At 38.2% G+C, this 20,367-nt stretch overlaps 1 protein-coding gene across 23 annotated transcripts in view; it reads right to left on the reverse strand.

The window, feature by feature from the left end:
* Positions 1-20,367, reverse strand: part of DMD (dystrophin) — a 1,854,857-nt gene that overhangs the window by 1,089,706 nt on the left and 744,784 nt on the right. For all 23 annotated transcript variants that reach the window (XR_010919130.1, XR_010919131.1, XM_067545076.1 and 20 more), the window contains 2 exons: positions 14,855-15,030; positions 2,964-3,087 (listed from right to left, as the gene is read on the reverse strand). Coding sequence is in view for 21 of the 23 variants with exons in the window: in XM_067545076.1 (XP_067401177.1) it covers positions 2,964-3,087; positions 14,855-15,030 (300 nt within the window). In the remaining 2 variants the exon portion in view is untranslated. The remainder of the gene's footprint in view (positions 1-2,963; positions 3,088-14,854; positions 15,031-20,367) is intronic.

Below are 20,367 nucleotides of genomic sequence, written 5' to 3' on the forward strand. Positions count from 1 at the left end.
TTAAAAAGAGTTCAACTTCTTAAAAAAAGGTTTTGATCCAAATACAACACATGTGTAAAGTAGCTATAAGAGGAACAAAAGAGAATTTAGGAACTCGAGATCGCTAAAGGGGGCAAATTTAAGAGAGTATTGTACTTTTTGAACTCCCATATGTCCTAATGTTTGGGTTTCTGGTAAGTTTAAACCTTAACTCTTAAATTTCCAGGCTTCTAAATGCTATTTTCTTGACTAACTACAGTATTGTAAATATTTTTGCCCTTAAATAACTGATATATATTCTCAACCTTGACTTCATATTAACAAAGTTTTCTGTCTAATTTTAATTATTTTCTCCTCCTGAACCTGTTACATTTGGACTGATAGTAACAAAGAACCTGTCTTTATGGCTGAAGATTACAAGGGACACTCTAAAGCATAGCTAAAATTGTTTTCTGTAATGTACATAATCACATACAGAGTTCATGAAGGTGTGATATGGGGTAAAAGGTTTTATTGTCATTCATTTTTGATTACCTGCATTACTTATATGGTCATCCCACAATGAAACCTTCATACCACAGCACCATGAATTCTTGATAAAGTGCCATATAGAGGCAACATTAAAAGATACCCATAAGGTAAGGTATGGCCCATAATCTCTCTCTCTTTCTGTGTGAATAAACAAAGTGTATGTGTACATATGCACATGTGTACGCCTGCCTATATATATTTACGGGTATGTGTAACAATATAATACATGTATACAAATAGCCTCATTGAATCATCATTTCCATAATGTTTGTCTTTTTTGTCTTAACATTTGTAATTAAATAGCTGATTTTTGACTCTGCAGATGCAGATTTCAGCAGGCAGCCCAGACCCCATCGTCTTATTTTTTTACTTGTTCTGACTCTTATTTCTACAGAAATAAAAGTGAAAACTGGCGGCCAACAGTCATGAAGGCCCTTGTTAATTTAAGGTGCTGGCTGCCGCTTCCCACCTCTGTTTCCATTTCCAAGGAAAGAGAGGTTGTGTCTGAAAAAAATCAAGTACAGACAAATTTCAAAATCTGGTTGTTTAAAAACGTACCCTTACTTTACTTCTACAGATAATATGCTGAAGAGCTGCCAGCAGCTGAGAAGTGTCCAGTACAGATTTCAGCTGCTAGTTGTCAGTGGTGATCTTTAAGAGTTTCCCCCATCTTGATACCAACTAAAGGAATTAGAGCCTTATCGACCCTCAAATGTGGAGTTACTCAAGACAAAATGTAAAGTTTTAATAATAAAGGTGCTCCACCAAATCTAAATCAGCTGTTTAAAAAAAAAAAGATTTTCAATGTTAACAAGATATGTTTGTTATTTCTCCCATTTCATTTTAGAAGTAAGAGGAAGTCTCATTTTTTTTCTACCCTGCATCCCAATTTTTGACCACTTTGATCTCAGAAACAGATTTTTTCTGCACTGCCTCCCAGTACAGATAATTGGAAGCAAGGTTTTCAATCATGCTACTACTCACTTTCAAAGGAGATCTATGGAAGATCTGAAAGAACCTGTTGTCTCCAATCCCTTGATCCCATCTTCCAGTCTTACATCGTTTGGGGTGACCAGAGGGGACCATGCAGGAATCCAATCCAGCACATTCCCATGTCATCATATTTATCTTTCAGCAAAGAGATCTGAAAAGATGGGGCTGCTACTGGCCTTTCACCCCAATACTCTGCCTAACCATCAACAGAAGAAGAGCCAGTCTAGAAGCCCCCTAGAGGATGGGGCAAGAGCTGCTGGGAACCCCAGGTGGAAGCAGAAGAGGGTCTGTAGTTCACCTACCTCCATCTCTCATTTTCAGGGACACAGATCACTGCCTTCTTGGGAGCAAAGGAAGGAAAGAAGTAGGGAGGTGAACCAGGGCTCCTGAATCCCATGAGGATATTATAAAGTATTATAAAACTGACATTATGCATGGGAACATCTTATTGGCTAAGGACCTCTGACCGTGCAAGTGTTCAGAATAATTACAAAGGTCAGGGCAATAGCTAGTGTGCCAACCCAGACATTATTAGGCTCCTCAAAAGGGAAACAAATACTGGGGCATGTAATATTTTTTGAGTGCTACACAAATCAGAGGATAACAAGAAAAGGAATCTTCAGTTATTTTAAAAAAGGAATAGCATAATGAGTGAAGCGCACCAAAAATTTAGTGTTTATCTCTTTATGAATTAAATGGTCCCCACCACACTATCATCTAAATGTTGTCATATCTTCTGCATGTATCACACCAGTTTTGCTTTTTTACTATGTTTACATTTTATGGAGCAGATATAAAATGGTCAGAGTAAAATAATTTATTATAAAATTATTATTATTATTATTTCAGAAAAATGCACTTCCAACTACATAAAGATGAGCTGGTGGCATCAGAAAGCTGCATTCAATATACTGCAGACTATTTAGTGATTTCTTCCAATATTGCTATGGAGACTATTGATTAAACACAAACCACTTCTAGGTAAGCGAGATAAAAAGAAACTTTTGAATATATACTTCTGGAGGGCTGAAATTCAATGTTCCTTCATCTTATCAGAGTTGATTTAAGATGGAGACACAGATGGGAAGACAAACATATAGCAGAAATGATTTAGTGTTGGTAATCTTATTCCATTCGCAGTACATGGAGTAAGAATTTATATCTGTTTATTTCTAACCAAATACATTTGTAAAATATAATGGGCTTTAAGCTTAATAGCTAGCTAGACATGGTTTTCTCCTGCTCAAACTCAGAATAAAACAATTTTTGCAACTATTTTCTAAAATTAAATTCTTTCCAAATGTTTAAATATTAATTAATGAGCAATTCTGAAAATTTGGCTGTGTATGGTCAATCAATGCTTGCCTATATACAGTTGAACTTTTTCAGATTTGGACTTTGAAAATACTTTGAAAAGTTAATACAAATTGACAAATGAATATGAGAGTATATTTTCCTACATTGACTTTTTCTCTGAGGTCTGATAGGTTGCCTTCTTTTCTATATATTGCGAACTCAGGACTCTGAAGCACAGCTTCTGAGCGGGTCATCCAGCTGTGTAGTTCTGTTGTATCGACATCAAACCTAAGATATGAAGAAATAAAAATCTTTTTTTATACATAGGACTTCTAAAATTAACAATCACAGCAAAGATGTTATACCAGGTATTTAAACCAGAATTATGAATTAAATATGAAAAAGTGGTGATTACCATCAGAAACAGAAGCACCGTGTTGTCTGCATTCCCATAAAACTGTCAGCTGTAAAATTTAGGAGCCCTTTTATAATCATACAAATGCTTCCTAGTTTTTTATACGAATCTGTCTAGTGAACAGATAACTCTATTTTCACAACCAGGTTTCCAGCTTTATGAGCTGACTTCTTTTGTAAAATATGCAAAGAATGGCTGTCACAGTTAAGATAAGCTTAGCAAAACTCCTACTGGCTCAATTAGTGAGGAAGGCTTCTCTCTGGGTCATTAGATGCAGTTGTAGCCTTCATACCACAAGGGTTCTGATTCTATCCTCTACTGAGCTGATGTGCAGGATACTTGCAGCAAGCCCAGTCCTAAGGAGGCAGTCTTTCCTAACAGATTTAGGTTTGCTCTAGATACCAGTCAGCAGATCATTTTTTTGCTTTACTGTGAAAAGTTGAGAAATTAAAAATTTAGTACCATGTGGAATTATTTTCCCTCAATTCCCCACCCCACACACTTTTCAGTACTCTATTGTACAGCTGTTTTTAAAACAGATTTATTCCTCCACCATCCCCTGCAACACTGTTTTGTCATTAAGAAAGAAGAGAGTTCAAAATGAATGTGCATTTAGGACCAGTTTTATTATATGCAGGGACCTAAGTTACTGTGGAGGAGTCATGAAGCTGCAAGTTGATTTAGTCTCTACACCGACCGGTTAGAGATTTGACTGCCTCTCCAGTCCTGTTCCCAGCACAGGTGGAGAAAGAATGCAAAGAGAGTTTATGTAGCCTCAAAAGCACTCAGACTGAAGCAGCTCTTCTTGGTTATGCTAAAGCTTGGTCCTGGTTGTATTCCTCCACAGCATTATATCCTCCTTGGTTTCTATTATAGGTCATTTATATCTTCCTTGTCTCTCCATGCTTCCTTGGAGAGATTCAAAACAAAGATATAGCTGAAAAGCAAAGCAAACAGCTATGCAGAAATCTGTACTTTATGAACAGAAACCCACCAATCCAGAGGGAGCAGACAAGCCTGTGAGACAAATCTTAAGCATCTTCACCCAGTCTGTGGTCTAGTACATGGCATCACACAACAAGTAAATCAAAAAAAACCTTTCAGTTTATAGTCTTTTAGCTCAGTCTACTATCATAGGCTGGGAAACAGTATAATATATTTTTGTACGTATTATTCTTTGTTTTTATTGTAGGAGGGCCTAGGAGCCCCGTTATGGATCATGACCTATTGCATTAGGTGCTGTACAGACACAGAACAAGAAAGTCTGTGGCCAAAGAGGCAACAGACAGACACAGACAGGGGAGTACAAGGAAAAGAGACATTATCAGATGATACACAGCAGTCTCAGTACATCATCTTGTAAAATATATTAATAAATCTTATACATATATGTATTCTTGAACATTCATGTAATTAAAACATTGTGGGGAAGCAAAAATGTGAAAGCCACTACTCCCATATAAAAAGACTAGATTGTACAATCCTTCTGTTGGCCAACATTCACTGGCATTAATAGTCCCATTGACTTCAATAGGACCACTTGGGTTTGTGCTCATCAATGTAAAGGTTGCACAGTGTAGCCCAAAATAGTGATTTCCTGATTTTAATGTAAATTTAATGGATTGGCTTACATCACAGAGGCAACAATTTCACAGTGCTAGTCAAAATGTATCCTTAAATTGCTTTGTCGTGTACAAGTACCACACAAAATAGGATAGACGAGTCCAGATGCAGAGCAAATCAAACTCAGGGGTAAAAGGTAGCATGAAGGTTTACAGCAGTGGCCTCTGAGGGTACATCTTCACTGACGGTGGCAAATTCACCGCTGTCAGATCGATCTATCCAGATTGATTGAGCAGTCAGTGAAGACAGTGAAGATCTGGAGGTCGACTTGTTAAAACCACCCCCTTAACTGGCACAGCACAATAAAGACGCCACGCACAATGGAAGTTAAGAAGTCGACGGGCGTTACACAAGCTACTCTACATAGCTTGCGTAACTCCCGTCGACTGCCGCCGAATTTTAAGGTAAGTGAAGACCAGGCCTAAGGCACTGTTGCATTCTTACTTCAACTTACTGCTATTTGTGAGAGAGTTCCCAATTCTTTTCACCTGGGCCAAATATTCATTAGGTGGCAGAGACTTTTAACCACAGTGAACGTGGGCTTGACTGAATTAGTCACACACAGTAAAGATTGCTTTTCTTTGCTAAAATTTCCTTCCATGATTAATGTAGCTCCACAAATAAAGCCCTTCCTCCCACTAAAAAAGCTACAGAAAAAAAGGGTTTAAGTGTTCGGAAGGCAGGGAAATTTTATTCAAGGCAGCTTTGTTTCAGCACATAATGCACTCTCAGCACATACTCAAAAGTTCTCTTACATCTTTTTATTACCCAGGAACAAAGTTTGTCTCTTACAATTAACTCTTTTAAAAATATTATGCATGTTGAATATTGCTCCTTTAAGAAAGGTACCAAGATTATTATGCAGTTCATTTCCATTATAACTTGTGTCAACTTTAGATTGGTAGCATGGGGTCCATATAGGCAATAAATCTGAGACATACAGCTGTCATTTCACCAACTCTGTCAGCATTGATCCCCTATTTACCTACTCTCCCACAAGCATCTTCACACTTTCTTCTATGCTTTTCCTTATGCACAACACACTTTTCAGAACAGCTCTGTAAAAATCACTACCTTTTCTTCCAAATCTTTCAACATCTACTGCGATGCCTACAGGAAACTGCCAATTGATAATGACTAGAAAGATGACCAGCAGCAACCTTGGATTTCTATCATTTGTTTATTTATATTTCAAAATTCAAAAAACTAATTGAATTACTCAAAACAATCCATGGTAGAACCTCAGAGTTACAAACACCAGTCAACCACACACCTCATTTGAAACCAGAACTACACAATCAGGCAGCTGCAGACAGAAAAGGAAAAAAAGCAAATATAGTACAATATTGTGTTAAACGTAAACTAAAAAATAAAGGAAAAGCAGCATTTTTCTTCAGCATAGTGGTGTTTCAAAGCTGTATTAAGTTACTGTTCAGTTGTAAATTTGAAATTAAAACCATACCATTTTGTTCAGAGTTACGAACATTTCAGCGTTACGAACAACCTCCAATCCCGAGGTGTTTGTAACTCTGAGGTTCTACTGTATTTGTGCACATAGATATACTAAATAATTATGTATTTCCCATATACCCTTGCCCTCCATTCCTATTCCTTCCAAGAATTTGTTACACTCACTTGTGCCATATTTTAATCTAGATTTTAACCTCCTCAGAAAAGACACTGTCTTTACTATGTATTTGTAAAGCATCGAACACAGAAGAGGCCTGATCCTGATTTGGGCTCCTCGATGTTATCATAGTAAAAATAATAAGTAATAACAATTAAGAAAATAAGGCTAGACAGCTATCTATCCAGACATTTTTAATGCATCATCACTGGAGTATCTAAGCTCATAAAACTGTAAGTAAAATTATCTAAATCACCTGATAGTCAAATTTGCATGCCTTATCCAACAAAGAAAAGCAAGGCAATTTTCAGTTTAAATTGAGACTACCATCTAGGCTTGGTTTATTTAAAGGAATATTATGGTCCTGATTTTCAAAGAACATTTTGTAGAAGCCAATCTTTTGTATTAAGCATTTATTTATGTATGTGCAAAAAGTGAGGGCTATTTTGAAAGTTACACTGTATTGTGACAAAGCTCTTCCTCTACCTCAGTGGGTTCAGCACTTCCTTCTAGCAGTAGGTCAGGGAACTGCTTTACCCTTTAGTGTTCTTCCACCCTCTAGTGGTGGGGGGAGGGTAATATAGTGGTGGGGGAGGGTAATGGCTGCTCCCTGCTGGTTCCCGGTCCTGTCTCTGGTTCTCACAGACCCTTGCTGCTTTGCTAGGGCTCTTGTCCCTCCAGTGAATAGCTGATAAGGGGTAATGGGTGGCCCAGTCCCACCCTCGATTCCAGGCTCCAACCCAGGGACCCTACAAGTAGCAGCCTTGCACTGTGGCTTCAGGAAAGCTGCTAGCTTCCCTGGGTTACTTCCCCATGCCCCTTGACTTAATGTCCATACCCTGCTCCGACAGGGGGTTCTTCCTGGCCTCTTTGCCAGGGGAGGCTCTTGACCCCTGACAGCCCCACTGGGTGTGGCAGTGCCCAAACCAAATGTCCAGTTCAATCTTTCCCTTCTGGCAGGGTCTCTTCCCTTAGGGGAAAGGTCCTTTGCCCTCTTCGGGCAGGGTTTTCCCTCCCCCCAGTCTTTGTACCTGCAGGGCTCTCTTCTGCCTGCGTTCTGCCTCTTCTCCTAAACCCTCCTGGTTCTGGACAACATCTTGCCTGCTCACAACTCCAGCTACACCCTTTCTCTGGAGGGGAGGCTTTTAACAAGTCCTAGGCAGGGCCTTGAGTGGCGCCAGGTGTGTTAATTAACCAGGAGTTACGCCTGCTCAGCTACCATGGGAAAAGGGGCTTGCTAAGCCTGGAGCTGATATATTGACCTCCTAGCACTCTCCAGGAGGCATCTGGTCTGACCCTATCACAGTATGTACAGGCACACTAAAATTGCAAGATCATTTGGGACTTTGTGTGCATGAGCTATTTAAACTTTCACACATACATGCTCATAATGAATGGCATGGAAGGGCATATGCAACCATTTTGGGCTGAGGTCCAGTAAAAATCTGTGGCTTGCTGTAAGTAGGTCCAAGTACATATGTAAATCAGTGGGTGTAACATTAATACAGCTTGCTAGCACCTCACTTTTGCTGTCAGTGGCTAAAGATATAAAGCAGCATAATTTTAATCTATGATGATTTCTGGCTGGTTGTCAGAATGATACCTCCCTCTTCATAAAATGGATGATCTCAAGCACCAGTGGAAGGAGATGAACAAGAGAGAAATGCTATGAGCAGGTCTCTGATAAGTAGGGTAAAGTTTACAAATGAAGTGAGGGAGGAAGAAGGTAGAAAGGACACTTCTACACAGCCCCTCTTGAATATTGTGTCTGTATAATCCAATGGTGAGTGTGTACCATAAATCCCGCTGTGAAAATCCATAGAGGGAATGAGTTTTTCCAGTCCCCAACTAGGAAGCTTTGTCTCTCTAGCTCAAGCTATAGAAGCTCTTGCTTTTAGTTCTGCAAGTTCTTGGCTGAATCCCCAGTGTGTCGGCCAAGATGCCCTATGAAGAGTAAAAGTACATGATTTTGCTAACATTCGCTAAATATTAAACACTAGATGGAGCACCTATCCTATTTTATCATGCCTGTCCTGTCATCAAAGGACAGACTGTCTGCTTCACATTCACAGTTTAGCATTATATCCATAATAGTGCTGTGACAAATAGACTTTGCATGGGAACATTATATAGAATGTACAAAGTACTTTACCAAGTGGCACACGAAAGACTTCTTTACACATTAGTCAGGGACATTAATAATGGAAATACATATAAATTAAATGTTTAGCAGCTAAAACTGCTTTGCCTTTTAAAAGCCTTAAGGGAGTAAAGTATTGTTTACAGTTTACATTCTTTTTGGATCATGCACCTGAGCTGCCCTCTCCAGAATATGTCAATGACACCCCGCCCCCAAAATGCTGCAATGCATCATCCTATTTAGTTTGTTTTTGGCTGACAATTCTCAGTTATTTCTACTAACTGTTTTTAATGTATGTTTTTTTTACCCCAGTCTGTCTGTTTTGTTTTGTTTTTAAGAAAAGAATCTTCCTGTCATCCACAACAGAACATTTCTCATCCCTGCATCCAAACCAAATCATTCTTGGCTTACAAAATATTAAGTTAAAGGACACCCACACATCTCTCTCTCTCTCTCCAAAGAAGTCGTCATATATTTAACGTCTCTGCCTTCCACCGCTTACCTAGCAGCAGGGTTTTTGAGAGGAAGGGGAGGCACAATAGCCTGCTACCCAGAACATTTTTATAGCATAGTGCATAGAGCACTGGACTGGGACTCAGGAGACCTGGGTTCAATTCCCAACTTTGCCACTGTCCTGCAGAATGACCTGGGGCAAGTCACTTCCCATGTGCCTCAGTTGCCCCTTCTGTAAATAGAGATAATGATACTGGCCTCCGTTGTAAAGTACTTTGAGATCTAAAGACTAACAGTGCATATAAAAGCTAGGTATCATCACCATCACCAGTGCCTTTTATCAGGGCAACAGCAGGTCAGCCAACTCTACCACAATTCACAAATGCAGTATTCATGTAGCAGCCAAGCTGCCTATTCTTCCTCCTTGAAATAGAGGTATTCAGCTCATCATCAAGGAAACCCTAAGCTGCGGCTTCACGATTTAAAGAGAAATCTTCTACCCTTTTAAAAACAACAATTAATATAAATTTAAACATTAAAAAAATGATAAAGGAACTCTAGAGCATAATCCTCTCTAATCTCTACTCTTTCAGCAATGCAGGCTGATTCTTCATTTGAAGTATACTTTTTTTTTTTTCCAACCAAAATATTTTATAAAGCTTTAGAAGAGCAGAAGAGAGATGCTAACTGGGTTGGGAAGCACTACTCCCAAGAATATGCCACCCAAGGAAACAGGACATATTTGTATGGCAACTGGAGGAGAGTAACATGATTATAGTTATGCACCTTCAGAAATTTCTGAGAAGCACTCAATGTCTGACTGCTTTTTTGAGCCAAACACAAACCTCTAACCTTTGAAGAGTCTTTTCTAGCTCTTCCTCTTAATAAATGACTCCTTGTGAAAACTTGGTGAACATATATACAATAATACGTGGTATAAAGAAGATAGATCAGGAACATCTGTCTGTTGAAATTACAAAGTGGCAAATTCTAGTCTGTGGAATTCATTGCCGGAGGAAGTCAATGAAGACAAGAATTTAGCAATAAGGGACAGGACATTTTAGCAAGATTAAATTAGAGATTGACCATTTATATTAACAAAGAATATCCAGTAATCATTCACTTTATTTTTTTGAAGGAATATTAAACCTCCTGCTTCAGAGTTTAAGCCAGTCTAACTATTAGAGACCAGGATAAAACATAATGGGGGGAGGAGGAGGGCAGAATATCCCTGACCTGCCTTCTACAGGACTTTTACAACTCCTTCTGAAGCATCTGGTGTTGACCCTGGCCAGAATCAGGATAGTGGATGGATGAATCTTGGGTGTGATCTAGAACGGCAATTCTGATGATTCTATATAACTTTGTCCTTCCCCCCATCACCCAAACCAAAATTTCATATTCAAGCTTTTATCAATTAATTTTACATTTTTAGCCTGATCCTTCAGAAACACAGATCTTTATGAAATTTCAAGGGCTCAAACATTTTTCATAGAACAACTTGCAAAAGCCACTTCCAACTTTGAGATTGTACCATTTCATATGGAAGTACCACAGGAACAATGAAGCTTGGGAAGAGGAGAGAGAAAAGGATAGAGAAATCTATAAGACAGTCACATTTACATAACATACATGCGGAAGTCTTGACTCTACAAATTAAAGGCCCTAAATGTGTATATTACATCTGTCTCCCTCTGCACAGACCTAAATGGCCACACAGGGTACAAATCAGTGGTGAATGAGGCACACGCAACAGGTTGGGCAGGGACAGAAGCTGCCATGAATGGATGCATTGTGATTCCATTTCCATAAGTGGCCTAGGGAACGGAAAAAGGTTTGATGCATTTAAGATGCCCCATGCTGTAGTGCTGCTGGGAGGGGAGGGGGCAAACTAAGGTGCCAAGATGTCAGAATCTGCCACTGGGGCCTAGATAAGGGTTAGTCCCTGCTGCAGTTCATGTGTGTGTGTGTGTGTGTGTGTGTGTGGCTACTCTTAAGAAAAATACACACAAATAAATGAGATGTGTTTCCTGGGGTCACTGATCATCCTCCACGCCAAAGGTGAGTCCAAGAGAATAGCTGATTAACCAAAGAATGTGGAATCAGGTGGGAGGCTGGCAGTCCTTCCCCATCATAAGACAGTTCAAGCTAGGTTTGGATGGAAATGGGACTTGGTCTTTAATCAGTTCAGATATTTTGGATAAACATCCAACATTTTGAGACTCCTCCTCCCCATTATTAGATGTATATGCAGTTTCAGTTCAATATGCTGAAGCCAGGTAACAGCACACTTTCCCATTTACTATAGCTGGTCTGTGTAAGAGTGTACAGTGTGCTTTTATGCTCTATTAGCAATGAAGTTTGTATGTTTTTTTATTTTATTCCCTTTATAGGCATAGGGTAGACTTCACTGCAACCAGAAATTCAACAGCAAAAATCCTACTGACTTCATTGGGGCCATGACTTCACCAAATGATCAGTAATGCTTATCAGGATACACTCTGGGATTTTGGTGGGAAACAATCTTACTTATCTTCTGACACAACAAAACAGTAGCCATTATGCTATCTGTCTGAAACCCATTTCCCTGACTTTGTCTTCTCAAACATGTTCTCTGAAGCTGCTTCCTGACTGGTTCTCTTCCTCTGGCATGTTCTTGTGGAGCACAGAGGAAGGAGGGTATGAGGGTCTGTTAGTGGCAGAACTAATAGAAATACCAGAGGACAACCTCCACCTACAAAGTAACCATCACAGGGCATCAACCTCTAGCTGTACACAAGTGGGCTAAGTTCTAGGTCTACTCATACAGGTAGTCCACTGAAAGACCGTGAGTGCACAGTTCTGCTGAATGACAGCCCACATGAGATTTGTCCTGAACTGCAATTCATAAAAAATATATCTAGAATCTAATGTAGAAAAAAAGTTTTCAGACGATTTAGATCACCATAAATATATTAAAATAATGAATAATAGATTTCCTGTGTTCACTCCTCCATACCTCAATTATGTTTTCTACCAGTAATTATCAAGAGAGACAATGCCAATGCATGGTTAATAAACATGGACTCGGTCTGAACAGGAGTTTTGAGTTGACACAATAAAAATCACAGATCACTATAAAAAATGCATCTGTTTACTAATAGAAAAGACATTGGCCCCAGGTATGTGTGAGAAACCACAGTACATTTATTCTGAAATGCACTGACTCAAGCTTATCTAAAATTATGTTAGGGAGTGATTTGAGATGATTGCTACAGAATATCTCCAGGGCTGTGTATTAGACTCCTATATATTTATTGTTTTTAAACAAACAAACAAAACAAAACAAAACATCATACAGAACAGAATTTCTCACATTTGTTTTTCAAAGATTAAACTATAGCAATATGGCTAAGAGGGTAACATACAGACAACCACTCACCCTCTCAACAAACAAAAACAACCCGCTTTCCCCCGGTTTATTTCTGTCAAAAAAAATCAGTACACTATTGTTTATTGTAAAACTGGCAACATGCCTGCAAGTTATCACAGTTTGTCATTTGATAATTTGATAACATTTCCTGTTTCCTTTATAAATATTAATCATTTTAATCTGTCCCCCTGATGGCTTCAATACTTTAGCTAGCTTAAGTAGCCATAGTTGACCTCTTAAAGCAATAGTTCCCTTCATAATTCTCAGTTGGTTAACACTAGAGTTTCCACACATAAATAGTTGCTATAATCCAGGTAACATTTAAATTCCTGTTCCAGAATAATTTCCCCAAACACTGACTTCAGCTATGTAGTCTTCATGTCCCAATCAATTCAACTCTCACTATTGGAGATCAAGAGAATGCTAATAGGAAAGAAAAACATGGACCAATACTGTGTACTTAATTGCTTGCAACAGAATCCTCTGCTGTTGTTGCCTTTTCTTCAAACCTGTTATCATTCACAGTCATGGCTCATAGCTATAAATTAGTAAAGAGGCCTAGATAATCTTGGAGAACTGCAATATTTATGACTGGAAAGTGTCCCTTGGTTACTGGTGCTCTGTTTAGCTCAACTGATACATTGAGATTGAAAATTCCTTAATCATTCAGTTGGAAGGGGAGGGGGGAGAGAAAGAGAAAGAGACACAGAGACAGAAAAGGAAAGGTCCAAGACACCTTTCCTCCTCCCCTCTCCCCCCAGAAATAAAGGAAATTTTTCAAGTCTTTTTTTCCCCAATTTCAGAATAAATATTTCCAGTATTTTCTGAGATTCTCATATGTTTGTACAGCATCTTACACAATGGGGTCTTGATGCTGATTATGATCTTTGGTCACTACTGAACTATTAAGAAGAATAGTAATAATTTATAATAATGAACACATGAAAATAAAGCCAGCAAACAGGTTACAGAGCAGACACAAGAACTTTGAGATTCAGTAAAGAGTGCCCTTTTCAGCCTCGATCATTTGACTTTAACAATTTAGGATCCATTATCAAACTAAACTAAGATATCTTGCCCATCAAAAATTCCATTGTCATTTCATGGATATCTAGGACCCAGGGAAAAAAAACCAAAAAAACTTTCAAATATCTTCAGAACAAGACATTAGATGTCAAAGTACAGGAAAGTTATTCTGAATTATATTGGCTTTTGCACATACATATTAGAACATAATGGTTTCAAACTAACAAGACAGATATCATGTTTAGGTATATTTTATTTTCATAAGATATATTTTAATATGATTTCAGTAACGGAATCTTACTGTTAGTACTGAAAAAACATTTTGCAAAACAATGAACTAAAAAAACATTTTCTTCATGAATGAACACAAAGTGCAGTTATGTGACTGCAACAATGGTACCTCTTTATTCAACAGATCCTTCTATCTTGAAGTTTTTTATATCTGAACACCTTTCACATTAGATAAGCTGGCAGTGACAATGAACTTACTGGATTTAATAGAGTTTCTGGAACTTCTCTGAATTTCCTGTAAGATTCAGATTTATACCTACTACCTTTGTGACAAAAGTAATTTTTAGGTTTGCAGAGCGCTCACAGTATGAGAATGTTAACACTATTCTTTCACTTTCATGATCTACAGAAGTGTTAACCTAAAGTCTGATAAAGACTAATTGGGAACCTTTCCATTGATTTCAATGAATGTTAGATCGGATCCTTATTTCCACCTGAAGGCCTCAAACACGCCCCCAGTTACACCTGGGATACACAGGACAAACCCTGAAGACAATGAGATTGCACACATGTGACTGAGGGCAAAATTTTGCCTTGCAGAACCTTTTATTACTAGCCATGATGTACAAGCCAGAAAGAATAAACTCAATTTTCTGATTCCAGGCTGAGTTTGCAGGACTGGCACACGGGATTTTTTCTCTTAAACTGAAGGATTTTTTTTCTCTCAAAGTTTCGAGATACAACTGATGTGGAATGCACATTTCCAAGGACTCTTTTCAGAACAGAAACCACTCTAAGTATAGAAAATGTCATGCTTGTACTACAAATTATCACCTGTGGTTCTTCTTTGACTCAACAAAATAATCATACTGTAATATCACAATACCTATTAAATATTCAGTACTATATCACAATAATGTCTTGGGACTACCTGTATAAATGACTCCATAATTCAGCCTGATAAAGCAAAGGTATTAACTAATTACAATCTTACATGCATAATGAAATAATTTTTTCATAGAACCCCCCACCCCCCAAATATGCAAATATTCAAATGACAATAATTAACCTTTCAAGTCTTATCCAAACGTTATCACTAATCTTCCTCAACCCTTTAGTACTTCTCACCTCTTTCTAATTTCTGAATCCACAAGGATCTGCCTCTTTTTGTGTGGTGGAGGTGGTGGAAGTTCTTCTTTAGCATGCTTCACCAGGATTTGTCCTCTGGTGGTCACCATAGTTACAGTTTCCATCACAGTTGTCTGTGTTAGTGATGTCTGAGTGGTGGTGACAGCCTGTGAAATCTGTGAGAAGTATTGAAACAGAGGTCAGACATTGCTTGAAAGACTTCAATAAAGACTGTTTGGAGTGCCAATAGGAAATAATGAGAAACTGCTCTGTCTGATCCCTGGCTGACCTTCCGAACAAAATAACACTGTATTGAACTCAAACCAAATTGTTTTATCTGACTCATGCTATGCGAATAAGACATCTAGAGAAGTCAATATCAAAATCAGAAGGAATCCTAAGTAGAATGTATTTGTGGTGCTTTATAAACCATATCAAATGAACGAAGGAGAAAATGCTAAAAAAGCCTGTTTCATGAAACAAAATATAAACATATTTTATATAAGTGTGTGTGTGTGAATATAAAATATTTCTGTAATTTGTCTCATGAAACAGTTTTAGTGTATTACAAAATGTTGCCATTGCTTCACTTTAAATATTTATTTCTTGAGAACAGACAAGTGGTGTTTCTATTTTACTTTGATAAGATTTACTGTCTGTCATTCTTATTTTTACTGCTTATCATTTTTCAAATTGATATTTAATTCATTACAATTAAAACATATTTGTGGCAAAGAGCCATTAACTAATTTAGAAGAAATCTTAGCTTGGAAAATATTTACTGTGATGTGAGTAAATATATGATTGACTGTGTTTCCATAATTAAAATCTAATATCAAAGGGATCATAAGTCCCATTAATATTTACTAATATAAAACTGCATAATCTATTGAATGTGGTTTCTTTGGCCAACATATTCAAAATTCTGCACAGGTCTGAAATACAGCTGCATGCAAACAGGTGAATTTAGAAATACGTACTGCCCACTTTAGCTGGAGAGGGAATACAGAGATATTCTTCCTATCGGTGACTTCAACAGGAGTTGTGTGTACTTATACAACTTTTGGAATTACTGAGCTCTTGATATTTGGACCCACTGTTGTAATAATTGGGCCTACAAATTTATCTTAACTGTAAACGCAACAGTCAAAAATGAGTGAAAATTCTAAAATATCACAGTAATCTATGATAACAAAAGCTGACTGGAAAATGGACAAAAGAAAAGATAGAAAGACTGAATTAGTCCCAACAAAAAAGGCCTATTGATATAATTCGAGGACTGTGTTAAGATTATGCCTGGTAAGAAAACAATTAGAGAGACTGGAAATTCATGACCCAGAATTGATAGGTCAGAAATTAGGTCTATTTGATGGATAAAATAATAAGGGGATGCGGCTATTCCACCCATCACTCTCTTTTGGGATCCTTAAAATAAGAGACTTTTGGGAGGAAAATTGGTGACCGGAGCAAACTTCAACATTATGGTTGCCACACCCTGTCTCCTGGGACCCCTGTCCTCCTTCAACCTAATCCTGACAATGTCCTGACCAGACTGGGCCTGATGACATCACCCCTTCTACCGGCTCTGGCTGATTCCCAACCACCACCAGGGATGAGAGACTTACCCTGCCACAACCATATAGCCTTTTCCTTCCCTACCTTATTCCTTTTCTCTCTCTCTCCTGCTGCCTTCTGTCTAATTGGGAGCTGGTTTAGCTGGCCAAAAGGATATATTTTGCTACACTTCTGAAAACCTGTGACCAGAATTTTAGCATTGTGCTAAACCTGATAGCTGGTACATGTTTGCCAGGTGTCGGGATTGCTGATAAGACTGTGTGCTGAGCCTGTATGTCTGTAGCACTGACTTTGCAAGTGAAAGTCAATGCCAGAGACAGAAGCTGTATTTTGTACTTTTACTGTTCTTGTCGCTCCCCTTTTGTGTGCATTTGTCCTAGGCCAGGTCTAGACTATAGACTTATCGGTATAACTGTGGTGCGCAAGGGTGTTTAAAAATCAACACCCCATAGTGACGTTGTTATATTGACTTAACTCCTCCTCCCCCCACCATGTACACAGTGCTATGATGATGGGAGAGTGTCTTCTATCCACATAGTTACCGCCTCTCAGGGAGGTGGATGAACAATGCCAACAGGAGAAGCTGTCCAGTCACCCTAGTAGCATCTTTGCTAAAGTGCTACCCTGTCAGACAGAGATTTCTTTCTTTTTTTTTTTTTTTTTAAAGACTCTCTCCAGCTAAAGGAAAGAGAACAATAACTGTTTTCTTTATCTTTAATAAAAGGTGAAAAGGAATTTTAATGCTGTGGTTGCATGGTACTAAGCAGGCTGAGGCCTCTGTATTCCAAACCCGAAACACTGTTTAATATTGGACAGTTTCAGAGTCACGTTAGCACTATTGACTCTTTGGGCCCATATATTCCATCCATATTAATATCACTTAATGCCATAATACAGGTTCTCATTGACGCAGAGAAATGTGCAGTAAAGGCCCCTCATTTCAACAGAGAAGGCACTTTTCTTCCTTGTTTTGTCTGTGAAGCAGATGCTAGCTGATTTGTCAGGAGTTGGCTTTCTTCTAGTTCCAGCTTCAGTGACACCCACTGGCAGTTCAAGGAAGTGGAGTAGAATATAAAGATAAGGGTCTGGCATGGTGGATGAAGTAGCATATGTACATATATATCAAGGTTTTAAAGCCATGTTCATCCCCTTGGTATCTGTATTCTTCTGTCGCTAATTTAGGGGGAGGGATCTATGTTTTTTAATCTCTAAAAAGCTATGATTCTATATAAATGTATAGTAATTTGTTATATATTGATCAAAACTCCCTGAAGATTCCAATTCAAGAAGAGTAGGTTTCTATCCCAAATATTGGGATATTGATGGTCCCACCAGTTATAAAGATACGGCATATTAGACTCTTTCTTCCTTCCCTTAGTCCCAAATCACTGTCTTTTCCTGTGGAGGGAACAGAATGATAAATGAGGGTCCATACACTTTTTGCCGCCAGCATCTTTTTATAAAATAGTATTAGTAAAAAAAAGCAGTATTCCTGCCAAAACTGCCTAATCACCCACCTCCATTGTGGAAGTGCGAAAAATTCCACTGTTATATGTCCAATCTGTCATGAGGGAAAATTCCATCCCACTTGCGAATCTGGTAATTTGTTTTACTTACTGTATACAATTTACCATAGGTATAACTACTGCAAGGGGACTACATGCCTTTCACCTCCAGCAACCCCAAGCTAAATGTGTTGTTTTTCTGTTAAACTAACAATTAACATGTTTTTACATAGGAACGGCCATACTGACTCAGACCAATAATCCATCTAGCCCAGTATCCTATCTTCCGAGAGAGGCCGATGCCAGATGCTTCTAAGGGAATGAACAGAACAGAGCAATCATCCATCCCCTGTTGTCCAGTTCTAGCATCTGGCAGTTAGAGGCTTTAAGTTACAAGGAGCAAAATTCTGTGGTCTTTACTCAAGTGAGTGCCACAGAATTTGACCCAGACTCTGATATCTATTCAGCTAGGTTGCAGCAGAGATCTTTTAGCTGTATTTGAGTGTGCTATGTTTATTGGAATTGGTGGCATACTGGCACTGTCACTTGGCAACTATCTGTGCTGAACAACTATTATTAAGTACATGCTTAAGACAAGCCTTTTTATTTTACTTATTAAATTGCTTCCAAAATATATAGTATATATTTTTAAATTGCATCTCGCTTGGGGTCCTGGGTTACATGCCATGGCTTTGGTGTGCTCAGATGAGACACTAGATCACAGCAATGATGAAGCAGCAAGTTAAAATGAAATACTGCTTTATAAAAACTGTCTAGCACCTTTTTTTTTTTTTTTTTTAACGCTGAAATAAATTCAGATCAATCCTCTGCTGTCTAGGATTTTATAAAATTTGCAGATGAAAAGATGAGAGAATTATGTGTTATTTTAAGACTGTCATCTTTTGAAAGTACCCAAAATCATTGTTTAGTCCTCATGTACATTTTGGACCACACCCTGTCATCACTCTACACACCACATACTTACTAAATGCAGTGAAAGTTTCACCCAAAAATCAATACCAGGATCTTTTTGACAACTTAAGGCCAGAACCTGTCATCTTTGCTCTCGTAGATCAATTGCAGGGTACAGCTTACAGTGAATAAAATGCAAAGCAAAGAAGAAAGCATAACTGCATTCCACTAAATATTTCCCCAGACTGTAACCAAATGTACAGTAGTAACAGTTTCAGCTGGTGGTTAGAAACTGTGCTTTAAACAAAACACGCAGTGTAATTACCATATGTTCACAAATGTCAACTCATAATGCATAAAATGCTGTGGGGTATGATGAGTTACATCTTAGAACAGTAAAAAGTATTTATATGCTTAACCAACAAAAACAGAGGTGAAATATGTGCTTCAAAAGGAAAACTGAACTATTAATTTGGAGCTCATTATCTGTCTAATTACTGAGCTCTGAGAGGGGTAAGGGATGTTGGGATTATATCTAGAGCAATTTGGATGCCAGTGTTGAAGTTCAGAGAGATTAGTTGGATATATTTTTATATTACTACTCTTGATCAGAGAAGAATTTTCAGTAACACTTACTTACAAACCAACAAATGACTCTCATATTCTTCCCTGAAGGAATAACTGTTAATCTTATCAGTAAAGTGGTTTGCTCCTAGTCTAATTCAAGGATACCCCACACAAATACTGTACAGCTTCTTCATCCTTCTAAATCCCTGAAGTACATATGTCAAGCTGAGAAAAGGAGCTATGGTTTGGACTTTTAACCCATTGATATAGAGTCAGATATTTGTGGAAGAGTTGGATAAAGTGTTCACTACAGGACAAAGTGTTCACAACCAAACCCACTCAACCAACTTCATATCTATGGGCCTATTTTAAAAACGTATGTAAAGTAAAAGTCAACTTTTTTTGAGTAGGAAAATATCAAATCCCTATTTCATTCTTATGCATGCATATACAGTAGGTGTGTAGGTGTTATATTTTGAGAGTTTTGTATCATCTTGTTTTTGTACTGCAGAACACCTTTAATGCTACTATTTATTATTGTAGGCATCTGACAATGCCCTCGGCTGTCGTATACTTGTAACCTCCTATCACATTCACTTTTGGAGCTGACCAAGAGCATGCATGTGTGTGTGTTTAAGGAGTGGTTGGGAGAAGGACAGTAGTGTGTGTGTGTGTGTGTTTATTTTTTCAAATTCAAGCAAAATCCCCTCAGCTATAAATATGGTTTTTTTTAAGTAGTGACACTAATTTAGATGGAGCTACAGCAAAAATTGCTGAATGATTATAGCCCTCAGTGAGGATAGCCCTCAGTGAGGATTGTTGTCCTGGATCAGTTTGGAAAAAGGTTTTGACAAAATTATAGACATTTGAAAATGGCTACTGAGCAAGTACAGTATATTTCTCATGAAGGCCCCAATCTTGCAAACTAAACCAAGGGGTAAGACTCACTGGAGT

The sequence above is a fragment of the Emydura macquarii genome, unplaced genomic scaffold, assembly GCF_026122565.2.
Source record: "Emydura macquarii macquarii isolate MOO-44397 ecotype Brisbane River unplaced genomic scaffold, CSIRO-AGI_Emac_v2 contig_1043, whole genome shotgun sequence".
NCBI classification, from domain to species: Eukaryota; Metazoa; Chordata; order Testudines; family Chelidae; genus Emydura; species Emydura macquarii.